Source organism: Anser brachyrhynchus, assembly GCF_964034855.1.
Source record: "Anser brachyrhynchus genome assembly, chromosome: 20".
NCBI lineage: Eukaryota > Metazoa > Chordata > Aves > Anseriformes > Anatidae > Anser > Anser brachyrhynchus.
In genome coordinates, this window is record NC_137713.1 from 12,391,665 (window position 1) to 12,407,354 (window position 15,690).

General features: G+C 48.1%; 1 protein-coding gene across 1 annotated transcript; it reads right to left on the reverse strand.

Moving 5' to 3' along the window:
- Positions 1 to 3,662: 3,662 nt before the first annotated feature.
- Positions 3,663 to 7,749, reverse strand: SPACA6 (sperm acrosome associated 6; the record flags this gene model as incomplete). Its single annotated transcript, XM_080563333.1, has 9 exons — positions 3,663 to 3,870; positions 4,442 to 4,592; positions 4,923 to 5,076; positions 5,557 to 5,660; positions 5,927 to 6,004; positions 6,091 to 6,114; positions 6,425 to 6,493; positions 6,832 to 6,906; positions 7,479 to 7,749. 9 exons carry the CDS (start codon positions 7,747 to 7,749, stop codon positions 3,819 to 3,821), a joined length of 978 nt encoding a protein of 325 aa, XP_080419459.1. The 3' UTR covers positions 3,663 to 3,818.
- Between the last annotated feature and the right edge of the window lie 7,941 nt (positions 7,750 to 15,690).

The following is a 15,690-nucleotide window of genomic DNA, read 5'->3' on the forward strand; positions in this document are numbered from 1 at the left end:
TCCACTAGTGACCGGCCTCCAACTGGATTTAAATCCATTTACCACAACTCTTTGGGCCCGGCTATCCAGCCAGTTTTAACCCAACGAAGTATACACCAGTCCAAGCCATGAGCAGCCAGTTTCTTGAGGAGAATGTTGTGGGAAACAGTGTCAAAAGCCTTACTGAAATCAAGGTACACCACACCCACAGCCTTTCCCTCACCCACTAAGCGTATCACTTTGTCATAGAAGTAGATGAGGTTTGTCAAGCAGGACCTGCCTTTCATAAACCCATGCTGACTGGGCCTGATCTCCTGGTTGCCCTGCAAGTGCCACATGATGACACTCAAGATAATCCACTCCCTGAGGTTCTCCAGCACCAAAGTCAAACTAACAGGCCTATAGTTTCCTGGGTCCACCCTCCGGCCCTTCTTGTAGATGGGCATCACGTTTACTAGCTGCCAGTCGACTGGGACCTCCCCTGATAGCCAGGACTGCTGATAAATGATGGAAAGCGGCTTGGCCAGCTCTTCCGCCAGTTCTCTCAGTACCCTCGGGTGGATCCCATCTGGCCCCATCGATTTGCGTACATCTAAGTGCTGTAGCAGGCCACCAACCATTTCCTCGTGGATTATGAGGGCCACATTCTGTTCCCTGTCCCCTTCCACCAGCTCAGGGGACTGGGTATCCAGAGAATAACTGGTCTTGCTGCTAAAGACTGAGGCAAAGAAGGCATTAAGCACCTCAGCCTTTTCCTCATCTCTTGTAACTAAGTTCCCCCCTGCATCCAGTAAAGGATGGAGATTCTCCTTAGTTCTCCTTTTTGTGTTTATGTATTTATAAAAACATTTTTTGTTATCTTTAACAGCAGTAGTCAGGTTGAGCTCCAGATGAGCTTTGGCCTTTCTAATATTGTCCCTACACAGCCTTGCAACATCCTTATAGTCCTCTCTCTTTTCCAAAGGTCATAAACCCTCTTTTTATTCCGGAGCTCTAGCCACAGATTTCTGTTCAGGTCTTCTTCCGCGCCGGCTCATCTTTGGGCACGTGGGGGCGGTCTGCTCCTGAGCCTTTAAGATTTCCTTCCTGAAGAGTGCCCAGCCTTCCTGGACTCCTCTGCACTCCACACTCTGGACTCCTCCTTAGGTTCCTTACCTGGTCTCAAACTTGATCTTCTCCTACAGTAGGCAATTCTTCATTCTCCTAGTGCCTGCCTTTGCCTTCTGCATATGGTTCTGAGGTGTCCTGGAACCCTCTGTGGTTTCTGAGTATGCCTGGCATTCTCTTTTCCGTCAGTCAAAACCAATATTTTGCTCTTTCTTGGGAAAAAAAGGCAGAAAAGCTGTTGAAAACTATCTGAAGCATTAGACCAGAAGCTGGTGATGTGATAACTGGATTTCATATTGAACCAAACTTCTTGTGAAGAAATACCTTTTCCAGAGTGCCTGGTCAGGTGAAGGGAGGGTGTTTGGAGTGGCTCAGCAATGTTGACAGGTTATCATGAGGACAACGAGCCCAAGCACAGGGCCAGGCTAACATGACATGCTGCTTCTGGGCCCTGAGACAGCAGCTGTGTGCCACCCAGGGCCTGCAACATGCTCTGTGTTGGCATGGAGATCCCTGCTCTGCACTGCATCCTCTATGCACAAAATGTGATTACTCACAGAGTGCTGGCACTGGCATACTGAGCCCTGATGGGATACAAATCTACCACAAAGGGGACTGGTTACTACATGGGCAGTTGTTCAGACAGTGCTGATCACTAATTGAGCTGCCTATTCATGTCTGCCAGAAAAGCGGTTGGCAATCAGGTGATGAGGAGCCTAGGCTGTCCTCTCTTCTCTCCATACTCCCCACCACCCCACACCTTCAAGGCCGTGCCAGGAATCTTTGCATGTCAAGAGGCTGCTGCAATAATTCCTATGCCAGCTGTTAGGAAGCCAGAGGGGAAATTGATGTCTAATAACTAGAGCATTTCTGCCAATGTGATCCTTTCTTACATCACAAAAAGGAAATTTTGTTTGCCTTTGTTTAATACAGGCAAGAAAAAGGAGTATCTGCTGCCAGATGTCATGAAGCAGCTGCAGGATGCTGACAAAGGCATCAGCACATGAGCCCCCATTGTACTCAGGAACATGTTCCCTCTCATGGGGCAGAAGAGGGTTGGTCCCATCACTTTGCAGCTGGCTGAGAAGCTTCTGACATCCTTTGATCGTGTGAGGGCAACAGGAGAGCTGAAGGCTCTGTCCGTGTGTATGTGGGCATGGTCATGCCTGTGGTTTGTGCCTCCCACTGGAGACATCTCCCTGGGTGTTGTCAGAAATATTTTACCCCATGTTTCTCAGACTGCTCCCTGTACTGCCCTGGTTGTGCCTTTGGTGTCCCTGTCTTTGGTGTCCTCTGCTGTGGGGCTGCAGCAAACCAGTCTTCTTTCTGCCCCCAGCTGCTCCATGACATGTTGAGCCCCTTCTATGCTTGCTGTGGCATGGGACAGAGACAAGAAAAGAGCCTGAGAGGTCTGAGAGTACGGGAAAGCCCATGCCCCATGGCTGTCTCTTCCTGTTACCCTCCATTTCTTGTGTATGTTCCTGTCATCAGTATTTAGGATCAGAATAGCCCCTTCACACTACCTGGCTGTCCATCTGAGGGAAAACAGTGATTGAAAAGATTGCAATTCCTTTTTTCCCCAGTCCACTTCTTAACAGCACAAGAAATAGGCAAGCATCACAAAAATACACTGAGTTCTTAATGGGAAGCATTATTATTATTATTATTATTATTATTATTAATCAGAAATATGAGGTGCAGCCTCTAGGTGGCCCCATTGTGTTACCAGATAGCTGCAAGATGAGAAATTCCACCTTCCTTGCTCAGGACTGCTGTGCTGTCAGTGTCCTGTGGCTTTGGAGGAATTCAGATAGGAATCCAGATGATGAAAGACTTTTTACTAATTATTTGAGACCATAAGAATCAAAAGGATATGGGCATACTCTTCTGAGTTTGTTGCCTGTTTTTTTCATATCTTTTTGGTAACTTTTTTTTATAAGATAAACACCAAGTGTAACAAAGGTATGTATGACTAGAGTCACTCAAGCTGCACCTGATTGATAAAAAATGATATAAATTAGCTTAAGGGAGAGAGGGTGTTGGGGAAGATATCATTGCGAAAGAAAAGATATTATCTTGAAAGATATCTTCTGACTTCTGGGATCAGTTGACGGACTGAGCCTCTCTTCCCCACATTGGGATGACTTTGGGTAAGATTTGAACACTTGGTTATACCAAGTGCCTCATCAGGAAACTTAGAAATCTCTATAGAGTTGCTTCATGTCTTTTAACATGTTTGTAGCCAGGCTGTATTACTCATACTTGTGGTATTTGCACGTGGTTTTCAGACAGTGAATTTATCACTAGCAAACCAAAGAACCTGTATATCTGTTGCTTCAATAAATTGCACTGCTCATTAAATCTAGCCGTAATAGTTCTCACTGAACACAACCAAACTCTTTCTAAGTGTGGCCATGGTAGTTCATGGCATGTGACTAGACTGAGGGTGTATTACATTGTTTGTGAATTTGTAATCATGACAGTACGGTACCATGAATGCAACCAGACTTATAACAGCTAACAGGTAATAAATTATAATTTTGTAACACAGTCAAGTTCTCTACCTCTCCACAGAGGAAAAGAGTGGGAATGAGCCATGTGCAAGAAGAGCAGCTGTAAATATTTTGATCCTCAGGATTTGATCCATGTGTCAAGCTCCTGTGGTGTAAATCCAAGTGAATCTGAACTCTCCTTGGGGTCCCTGCTGTCTGGGTCTTTGGGATGCCTGGGAGTCACAGGGGTCTGGGAGGCTCTGGAGGTTTCCGGAAACACCGCCAAGAGGCCCTGGGAGGAGGAAGGAAGAATGGAGAAAGAGTAGGAGGCCCTATATCACCATTTTCTGGGGGGGGAAGGGGATCATGGGGCAGCTGGGGGTACTGGGAGCCACTGAGGTGTCTCAGGGTGAAAGTATGGGGTCTTGGGGGGTCTTGGGCAGCTGGGTCCCCCAAATGTAAGTGTGTGTGGGGGGGTGAGGGGTCAAAGGGATTATGGGAGTTCTGGGGAATATGGGTGAAAGTGACTGGGTCTCAGGGGCAATTAGGAAGACCTAAGTCTTGGGGAAGCAAGATGGCAAAGTGGTCTGAGGTAGTCCTGGGCAAGTAAGGAGTCCCAGAATGGGCCTGAGGATGATGGGAGTTCCAGGGGAAAATATGAATGATGCCCTGTCAGTTTATGAGTCACGACAGTCTATGCTCTCTCCACCCCCCCCACCCTCCCCCTTCTTCCTCACATTTGTAGGGATTCCTGCTTAGGGACTGGGAGATCAGGGGGATGCAGGAATGCCATGCTGGTCTGTGAGGGTCTCCAGAAGCATGGGGATTTTGAGGGTTGAGTTTATAAGGTCAGGAGTACTCACACCAGTAGCAGCACTAGCCCCATGAGGCCAAGTGCCAGCCCCAGCTCCAGTGACACTGTGGGCTGCAGGGGGGTACTGCTGTGGGGCCAGCGCAGCACAGCTCTGAAGTGGGCCTGGAGTCCCTGCTCTGCCTCCACACTTCCCCCTGATACTGTGGGGATGCAGGCACCTAGGGTCAAAGGGTACTCCTCCCCAGGAACCAGGTGCCCGGGCAGCCCCTGCTCCAGTCACAGACATAACAGCCCCCACGGACGCAGGTATCTGAGGGTTCCTGCCCCACTCCACGTGCCCCATTGCCCCTGAGAGGAGCCAGGCATCGGCGAACACCTGCTCCACTCCAACCTCTCTACCATGGATCCAAATGTTCAGGCACCCTGCGCACACACACCCCAATTCCTCTTCTGTTGACCCAGGTGTCTGGGGGTCCTGCTCCATCCCACACTGCTCACTGCCCTTGGGGGACTCAGGTTTCTGTGCGCACCATTGAGGTAGAAGTACTTGCGGGCCAGGGTCTCAGACGGGGCCCCCAGGCGACAGGCAATGGTTCCTAGAGTGGGGTCCTGGAGGGTCAGGCTGGGAGGTTCCCCCAAACTCTCCTGAAGTTCCTCAAACAGTGCTAGGTCCTGCGTGCGTATCTGGACATGGGGGAACATGTCAACATTGCCTCTTCCATCAGGATCATGCAATAGCACATGTGCTGTGCAAAAGCACCTGTGTCATGTGCGTGCTTGTCATGTCCCGCTTATGCTCCTTGTGCCCGTTGTCTCATGCATGTGCATTGCACCTTGCCCCCCACATGCTCTTCATGCCTTTGTGTGTACCACATGGGGATGCATAAGCATAACATATGCACAAGTTACTTCCTTCATGAGTGGAGAGGAATCTGTACACACGACTGCTCCACCTCCTGCTCACTCACCCTTCATTATGGGTGCTAGCTTGCTTCCATCCTGTGCATACTCTCACACGTGCTACTTATAGCGCATTCATATCTACAGTATAAGCAATACTTCCATCTATTGATAGTTCTCATGCCAAGCACAGAAGTGGTCTTGCTATGCCCACTCCTCTCATGAATGTCTATACATACTCTTGCACATGCATAAGTTACTCACATCCTTGGCAAACATCCAGGTAATGGGCAGGTCTGGAGGGACGGCAAAGGGCACATCACAATGCAGAGTGATGGCTTCATCTTCATGGACCCACACATCTTGAACTGGGAACATTGGCAGGCATGTTAACTCACATATGCTCATGCATTCACAGAAATGATTGCACTCCTGTATGAATGCACATGCTTATACATTCACAGTGGGCATGGGCTGGCATGCATCCTAGAACATTCTCATGCACCCATGATGGGCCTAGCAGGCATGCCCACATGTCAGAAAGGCAGGTTGTCCCAAGGGCCCTTGAGGCGCCCAGCTCTGGGGTAATTCTTAGCCCAGCCTGGATGATCTGGGTCAACAACGGCCCCCCTACCTGGACAGTCCAGGGGGAACTGGCAGTCCACAAGGCGGCAGGTTGCACACTGGAAGATGCGGGCAGCTGGCTGGTACCCTGGGAGGGAGATGTTTGGTGGTCCCAGAGGGACAGGAGGTGTAATAGGGGAAAGGGGGTGGCAAGACAGAGGGATAGGCACTCACCGCAGGGGGGGATGCAGGCTGGAGCTGGTGGGTGGAAGCATAGTTAAACTTGAGATCATTAGGGGTCCATATCCCTGTGATGAGCTCAGCCCTTACCCAGCCCTGGTTTAGCAACCCTGGAGGCATCTCCAGGAAGGGTAAGCCCAGGGTGGGCGTCCGAGGGTTGTAGATGTCCAGGGGAGGGGGAGTGTCAGTCCCTGGCATGGGACGGGTAGCAGGGGTAGATGGAATGGTAGATGGAATGGTAGATGGAATGGTAGATGGAAGCAGGGATAGGAGTCCCAAGGTTCACCCAGGTGGGACTCCTGAGTGGGAATCCCTGCTGGGCCCGTACCTTCTTCCAGTTGGCTCAGCTTCACCCAGATTATATTGATGGCTTCCTGCAGAGACACCTCAAAAGGCTCTGGAGGCTCCCAGATGTCCAGGTGAGACAATGTTCCCCCCCAATCCCCCAATCTCAACCCCACACTCCTCCACCCCCAACTCCCCAGATTCCCTGTACAACACACCTGGATCCAATATACCCATCCTGGAGTTTCATGCATCCCTAAATATCCCCTTAAAGCCCCAGACTCTCTATCTGCTGAAGCTTGTATGCCCCCAGGATTTCCCAAATATCCCTTTACACCACCCCAGACCTCCATAAATCCTATATTCCCAGATCCCCATTCATGTCCTCCATATCCCCTCCCTCATGCCCCTAACCTCTCACGTCTCATCCCCATACAAGTTGCTGCTTACTTATTTCCTTCTGCTTCTCCAGAAAATGCAGGGCATCCATGATGATCTCCCGAAGTGCCTCACGCTGACCTGACCCTGAGACCAGTACAAGGCACTGGGACCTCTACAGGGTCAGGATTGGAGGTTCAGGGATGGAGGGTTCCACTAAGGGCTGGGATCCTGATCAGGGTTTAGGGGTTCTGGGAAGGGTCAGGTATCCCTGGGGGTCCCCAGTCTCTTCAATAGGGCTGGGAGTTGAAATTCCCTAGTGTGTTCCTGGTCAGGGCTGGGTGATCATCAGTGTTCCAGGCAAGGCTGGGATTCCCAGAGATACTTGGGGTCCAGGTCATAGTTGGGGGAGTGCCAGACAGAGTTTAGGGGTGCCAGAGCATGGTCCCTGGGTTCCAGGTCAGGACTGGGGAGACCTTGGCATGGTTGAAGGTCCCCAGGATGCTTGTCTAAGTGGGGTCCCTCTTTAGGAAAGGGGTCACCAGCTACCAAGGGTCCTGTTCAGTGTCAGAGTGAGGGCCTTGGTTTATGGGGGAGTCTGCAGAGGGCTCTGGGATCCTGTTCAGTGTGGAGATCTCCACTGAGATGTTTGTTCCGAGGATGCCAGTCAGGATGGGGTACCCAGGGAGGTGGGTGTCCCTGGGGGTCCCACCACGCACCTACAGTGACAGGAGCAAGTGGCACAGCAGCCTCAGCAAGTGCCTCCAGGCAGTGTTGCTGCTGGGGACCCTTGAGGGAGGTCCTGGTGATGTCATGGCAGAGACGGGTCCACTGCATGGGAGGCCCAAAGCAGAGCAGGCAGGGGCAAACCCCAGGAAGCCAGGGCACCAGGACTACCCACTGCCACAGGCCAGGTTCCACTGGTTGGATGCCTGGGTGTCCAGGGAGCCAGGGGGCCAGCACCAGCAGGAGGGAAACCCACCACCCCATGTCCCCAAACCATAGCACCTATATGCCTAGGTCCTCGGGGAACAGGTGGGTTCCTAGATGGGGCCCAGCTGCTTGGGTCTCCAGGGAACACGAGGGTTCCTAGGCGGGGCCCTGGTGGTTGGGTCCCCTCCTCGGGGGAGGTCCCCTCCTATGGGGATTGGGGATACCCAGACATGTTGGTCCCCTGGGGGTTTGGGGATGCAGAAGGGGCTCCCAGTACCCTCATTTTGGTCTCCCCAAATTCTTTGCCTTCATTCCCCACCAATCATTTTATTTGGTACCCCCAAATTACCTGTATTTGAATGTCTAATTCCCCCCACTTCATCTCCTATAATCTTATCCGTTCAGCACCCTCAATCCAGTCGCTGTCAGTCTCCAGTTCCCATCCATTGAAAACCACTCAAGGGTCCTCCTTTTGGTTTCTCCTTATCCCATCCCACGAATACCTTCATACTCTTCTTTGCAGTCACTGAAATAAGTATTCTTTGGGGTCACTGAAGTCCCTTATGCTGTCCCCATCCCTTTCCCTGTCTCTGGTCTTTGCTTGGAGGGGACTCAGGTGTCCCAGATGAAATTTGGCAGCCAAGATGAGGCACAGGGGTAGAGGGCCCAATGTAGACGTAGATCAAGATGGAGGTCTGTGGCAGAAGGTTATGGGGACACCTGTATTCCTCTGCCCCATGCCCCAGTCCAGGCTGTCCTATGATACTTATTCCCTAGGACCAGGTTGATGCTAACCCTTTGGCAGCCAAAAAATGTTGCTATGCTTGTGAGCAGTGGGGTTGTCTTTGAATGTGGGGGTGTCAGTCTGGGGAACTGGAGGGGAATTTGGTCTCATGTAACCCCAGCTGGGATTTAGAGTTGCTCTGATGCACGTATTGGGTTTACGTGGCAAGGTTTTGGTAGCAGGGAGCTGCAGGGCTGACCTGTGTGAGAAGAGCCCAGAAGCTGCCTCATATCAGCAAAAGGGACCCACTGCTGGCCAGAGTTGAGCCAATAAGTGATGTTGTTCATGCCTCTGTGAGACCATAGTTTAAAAAGGGAACAACAGCACAACAGCAGCTGGGAGAGTGAGGAGTGAGAAACATCCCTGCAGACCCCAAGGTGAGTGCAGCAGGAGGGCAGGAGGTGCTCCAGGCACGCAGCAGCAGTTCCCCTGCGGCCTGGGGAGAGGCCCCTGGTGGAGCAGGCTGTCCCCCTGCAGCCCACGGGTCCCACACGGAGCAGATCTCCACGCTGCAGCCCGTGGAGGAGCCCCCGCTGGAGCAGGTGGATGTGGCCTAGAGGAGGCCGCGGCCTGTGGAGAGCCCCCGCAGGAGCAGGCCCGGCCTGGACTGGAACAGGCTCTGCTGAGCCTCTTTTGCCCGTGACGATCATTGTGGAGTGATCTCCCTGTCCTTCTCTCAGCACTTGAGCCCCTTCCATCCTATTTTCTCCCCTTTCCGTTTGACGAGGGGCAGGGAGAGAGCGGTTGAGGTGGAGCTCAGCTGCCCAGCTGAGGAAAACCACCACGTCTCTCCCTTGCCGCTGCTGCAGCACGGTGGGAGCAGCCAACACCTGCTGTTCTTCGACCCTCAGCAACCCCACAGCATCTTCCTGGAAGGGATCCCTTTCCTTCACGCCTGACAGGCGCCGCCTCCAGAGGCTTGTGCCCCTTTCCGATCGCTTTCTCAGTGCCCCCAAGGACATAGAGAGGTGGAGGATGGACGGGAGCCGTGGAGGTGGGAGCCCCTTTCTTGTAGATGATATGTGCCCATCCATGTGGGGAGGAATTACCTTGGCCTAATAAGTACAAGCTGTTTTCACACTTTGTGTGTTCCTTAAAGGCCTCCACCAAAGGTGTCAAAGGTGTCATCTGCTCCGTGTGGGACCCGTGGGCTGCAGGGGGACAGCCTGCTCCACCAGGGGCCTCTCCCCAGGCCGCAGGGGAACTGCTGCTGTGAGCCTGGAGCACCTCCTGCCTCCTGCTGCACTCACCTTGGGGGCTGCAGGGCTGGTTCTCTCTCCTTGCTCTTCCAGCTTCTGTTGCACAGCAGTATTTCCCCCTTCTTAAATCTGCTCTCCCGGAGGTGCAAACAGCATCGCTTATAGGCTCAGCTCTGGCAAGCGTCGTGGCCCTTCTGGAGTTGGCTGGAGCTGGCTCTGATCTGACACGGGCAGCTTCCGCACTGTTCTCACAGAGGCCACGCCTGCAGCCCCCTGCTCCCAATCCCTATGCAGTAATTACAAAGCCTCTGTGCTTTGGGCTGTCGTGATCCTTCTGCAAGTGCAGGGTAGGCGCAAGGTTGCTTTGCATTTCCAAAAGGAGTAAGAAAGCCTCCAACCCCACTGGACCTCAGCCACTTGCAGGTTTCAAGCAACACTCCCCACTTTCAGTTATCTCCCTCCCATGCACTCAGTGGAAGCAAGGTTGAGCAAACACCTGTTTTGAAAATGTTTATATCAATGAAGAATAAAAGAATTCTACTACCCCCAATCTCTCTGTGCATCCAAGGCAAAAATCGTGGATTGTTCTGCCTCAACACTGTTTTCAGACCAAATTTGTCAAGTCATCTAGCAGAGGATTTCTCTCTTGTTCACTCACTAGCTTATTAGAGCACCAGTTTTCATAGGTGATAGAGCAAATTCCTCAACTGTCTGAAGGGACTTGATCCCAGAAAACTTCAAAACTGCAGATGACTCATGATTTTCTGGTGAAGCATCTATTAAATTAGAGCTGTTCCCCTTAGGGCACAGTGAGACAATGTGAGAAGAACCCTGTATCGCACTGATTGAGGCTTTATAACTCTACAGAATTGTCAGCCAACAATAAATGGAAAGTGCAGGAGGAATGTTCTTTCTTCCTCCTTGCCCTGCCATACGTTAGCGGACAGCTTGTGGTGGGGTATAGGTTCAGAGCCTCGCAGAAGAAGGATTTGAACTCAGGCTCTCCACACTCTGCACCACTGCCTTCCTGAGGGCTTTTGACTGTTTTTTGTTTGTTTGTTTGTTTGTTTGTTTGTTTGTTTGTTTTGTTGTGTTTTTGCTTTTGTGGATGGTGTCTAAGTCTGGGGGAAAAAGAACCAACCGTGGGAGGAGGGAATGCTACTAGTGTCTGTGATAGTGATGATTTCTGGACAGTGGTAGCAACAGAGCTTCTGCAGAGAAGAGAAAATTAGAGGCAGTCTCTGTTGTTATTCCATGTACTGTGAGTAGTGTGTGCAGTTTTGGGCACCACAGTATAAGAAAAAGATATAAAACTGTTCGAGAGTGTCCAAAGAAGGGCAACAAACAGGAGGGTCTCTTTTAACAGGTGTATTGAGATTTGTGGCAAGGTTTTGGTAGCAAGGTCAGGGGCTGCACTGTGCTGGACACAGCAACAGATGCACCATAGGCCAAACTCAGACAATAAGCCAAGGTGTGTTGCCTCTAAGAATGCACAGAAAATATTGGATGGAGAGAGTTGGAGAGAACAAAAAGAATGAGGAACAACAGAGGGAACATCAAGGTCATAGGAGGAGGAGAAGTAGATGCTCCATGGTGGAGCAGATTTCTTTGAAACCTGTGGAGGACCCATGCCAGAACAGATGAATATTCCTGACAGGGACTGCAGCCTGTGGAGGACCCACACTGGAGCAAAGTAGAAACGAGAAGAAAGGATAGGCAGAGAAGAACTGCTGCACATTAACCACAGCCTCCTCCTGTGCTGCCCATTTCCCCAGTGAATGGACTGAGCGAGATCAGCAGGTGGAAAACAGGTGCTGGGAGTGAAGTTGAGCCCAGAAGAGGAGGAAAAGTGTTACCCCTATGTGGTTTGATGTTTGTCCTTTTGCTTCCCAACACCTGAACTAGTAATTAAATTTATACAAATTAATTGGCATTAAATTAATTTCCTCAAGTTAAGAGAGATTTTTCCACAACAATCATTGATAAGCAATATCCCTGCCTTTATCAAAGCCCATGAGCTTTCTCGTTCCTTTTTTTTCCCCGATTTTATCCCCTGCCCTGCTGAGGTGGGCAGGAAGTGAGCAGGCTACATTACATCCAACAGAAGCTCTAACACATTTTTCATTGGAGAAGTAGACTTTGAAATGCCAAACACCTTTACATCTCTAAATATTATTTAGATACCACATGTTGTTAATTTTTACAAGTAATATTGCATGTTGTTAATTTTTCTAACATCTAGGCTATACATTCAAAATCAGTTATCTAATAAAGTCTATTTATTAAAAAATATATAAAAAAATATAACACATATTGTGTTATAAAGCACACAATTCCCTACCAACGACAACAAAAAAATCATCTAATTGAGCATGCAGTTTTCATTAACCTGTTTTTTTTCCAAATACACAACAACACATACACATGTACGTGTTGTTGGTGGTTTTTTTTTCATCGTTTCTCACTGAAGCAATACCCATCCCGTATTGGATCTGTGTCATTACTCTAATTTTTGTTTCTAATGTACTTGAAAAACTTCTTAACTCTATTGATTGCAACAGTGGATTTTTTCCTACTGATCTTAACTCCATTTATCAATTACTTATTCCCTTAAATTCCTGCTTTTAAGAGATCGTTAGGTATTCACCATCTCTCACTATAATTTATAGCTTTTCTTTTCTTTTTCAATAGTTCAGCCCTAGTCAACTCGGAGTTGGGGAGCAGCAGCTTCTATGGAGATAGTATGCTGAAAAAAAAAAAAAAAAAAAAGATGAGGGAAAAGGAATGTGGGACAGACAGATGGGGCAAGGGGGGTGGTTTGACCAGGATACCTTGAGGGTCTGGGAAGAGAAGAAATGGATGGGTGCTTAAGAGGTGAGATCGCTCTTGGCAGCATCACAGCCTACATACTGAAGAATTGTGACAAGCAGTTTAGAAATGTGAGTTATTGGTGGTCTTCTGTTGATCTGCAGCTGTGCTCCATGGCTATAGCTGTAATTTCAGCAGTTTACTGTGTAAGCCGCATGTTGCCACTTCATTGATCAAGGCAATGCTGTTCAGTTGCAGGGAAGAGGGGCAAGACACAGGGAAGAAACAGAGGGAATGGAGAAAACTGTACAGTCTGGATATGCACAAGTAGCAATAAAATCAGTGCTGGACAGAAAGAGAGAAGACAGACAGACAGACAGGAAGAAAGAAAGAGAAAGAAAGAGAAAGAAAGAGAGGGAAAGAAAGAAAGAAAGAAAGAAAGAAGAAAGAAAGAAAGAAAGAAAGAAAGAAAGAAAGAAAGAAAGAAAGAAAGAAAGAAAGAAAGAAAGAAAGAAAGAAAGAAAGAAAGAAAAGAAAGAAAAGAAAGAAAAGAAAGAAAGAAAAAGAAAACCCCACACTCATAAAAATGAGAAACATCCAGGCATAAAAGAACATAAAACAAAGACAACTGTCATGATGTGGTATGATAGGATCTAGGAGAAAGCAGAAATCCAGCAATGCTGTCTTTCCTACTCCTCAAAACCAATTCAGTTGACAACTATGAATGCTTCCAGCTGGAAAAAAATGGAAGAATGAAGTGGAGGACTCCTTGCCATCACTGTGTTTCTGGAGCACACCTCTACCTTTCTGCCCAACAGGGGGTTCTTCTTGGGAGATAATTGCAGAATGTGAAAAAACATGACCAAAACCAGAGGACCCATCTCCACAACTGCATGATAAAGATAAAAGACATCTCTAGATGCAGACCTTAGAGCTCCAATTCACTATGTCCCACTATTGGAAGTTATTTTTTATGCTTTGTTTTTAAGGCCACTGGCTGCCTCCTCCCTTATGCTCCCCATTCCCCCTGTTGTCCTGTCTTCTTTCTCCTGCATTTCTTCCTTTCCTTGGTGGACCTTGATGAGGTCTTTGATATTGTGTTGTATATATATGTACGAAGGCAGTATGTCTCTTATTCTTTTACACTGCTGACTGCTACCCCATATACCTCTGCAAGTTTCCTTACAAGGGATTAAGAGAGAAAGGCCTGTGCCTGGCAGAGGGAGCAGTGAACGATGATCTAGCAAAGCAGTCTATCACAGACAGACGACACTGGCCCAGAAATCCTGCTTGAAAATTTGGTGTACATGAAACTGAGACAGAAATTGGAACTTTTGACCGAACTTCGACGCTGTAGGTTAGAAGTTGTTTTAGCTGAACGTACTGGGCACATCTTTGAACGCAAAAGGTAAGGTATTGTTTTGTTCATGTAAGTACTGAGTGTTTCACAGAGCACTCCAATATCCTCTCTTAAGTAGGGGAGGCAACCATAAAATGCAGAAGTTGGCAGATGCACAGGATGTGAGGTACTATCAGTAGAGAATTTGTTCCTAATATATATTCTAAGTCTAACTTTTCAGTTTAAAGCAGTTACTCCTTGTCCTGTCGCTCCAGGCCCTGATAAACACTCCCTCCCCAGCTTTCCTACAGGTTGCCTTTCAGTACAGGAAGGCTCTCCCTGGTGTCGCAGTAAGCTCACCTGTTACCCAGGGGTCACAGTTATTTCCTGTGATAGGAATAATGACAAGGGTTAATGTATTGCAGGTGATTTCATACAATTATAGAAAAGCTTTTGTTGGAAAGCCCTGTCATATTGCTCAGGGGCTTGTACAGTCAAATTTTGAATGGCCCCAGCAAGAGACCCTACGCTCTCACTGTGTCCCTTTGCCAGTGCCTAGGCAGAGTGTGCTTCCCCTGCTGGTCCTGGTGAGATGAACTGATACAAGTTTTGAGAAAACAGAAGTTTATGCTACTGCATGAAGTACCCTTTGTAACATTTTTTTTTTTAACATTTACTGTTTCATATCTGAAATTTGAAATTCATCAGGGAACTCAGCCTGGCACACAGTAAAACTGTTGGCAGATACTTCACAATATTATTCGAATTTCACGTAAATAGAACAGACTAGCAACTTACTTAGGAGAAGTAATACGATTTCAGAAATATTCAAAACCAAAGGCATTCCAAACTAAGTTTAAGTTCAGAGCAAATCCAAAGGAAAAACTAATTTTGAAACTAATAATCAGAGAACATAATCTTCTACAAACGATAGATTTTCCTCCTGTATTGGGTAATTTTGATCTGTCTTTAATGATCATCTAGACATGGCTTTGACACCGAGTATTTTGCTTTGCCACTGCATTAAGTCTTCTTCTCATGTGTGGTAAATGTCCTGCTCTCATGGGATGGGCCTAGGAGACATACGCACTGTGTCTCATGATGCTTGGATATCATCTTAAATCTGTGAGAAGAGGAAAGGTCTCGCTGCTTCCTGAACAGGGAATTGGATGTCTGCAGTTGAGAACCCTCTGTCTAATCTAGAAACGTGAAGGAAGGAGTTTGCTGGATTGCAAGTGACAGTGAAGAAAGCCACAGATGACATATCGAACTGATTAAAATGTTATTTAGCTCAGGGCATGGCTAATGATGTGGAGCTGGAATAGTTTGACGAAAGGAGAAACAGAGGGATAGAGATAAGAAGATCTCCCTGCAGGTCATTTAGGGTAACCAGCCATGAGTACAGTGCATCCAGGTCTCCAGTGCTCTGCTGGCCCAGCCAGATGAATGGAAAACATTGCAGCTTTGGAAAAATAGTGTTTCTTCTAATTCTTTGGCCACAGTTTTGATGTTTTAGGACTGCTTTTTTTTTTTTTTTTTTTTTCCTTCCTTTTTTTCTTTTCCCCATTTGTGCTAGAAAAGGTGAACTTTTCAAATACCTATTCTGAATTAAAATATCGTTTTCATTGTTATGTTTCTGTTTTGTTGGCACTATTCATAATGACTTCTACCCTTCAGTGGCAGCAAAAGCTTATCATACCATACAATTGGAAAGATCACAGAAAACTTCAGAGCTTTTGAAGAAAGGTGAGGAAAATCCATTCCCTGTTCTAGGCAGAGAGAGTGGCTGATTTCCAGAAAGGTAAATGGGCAGGATAAGGCCACTTCATGTTCACTGATGGCCAGTTGTACGGACTGTGAAGATAATG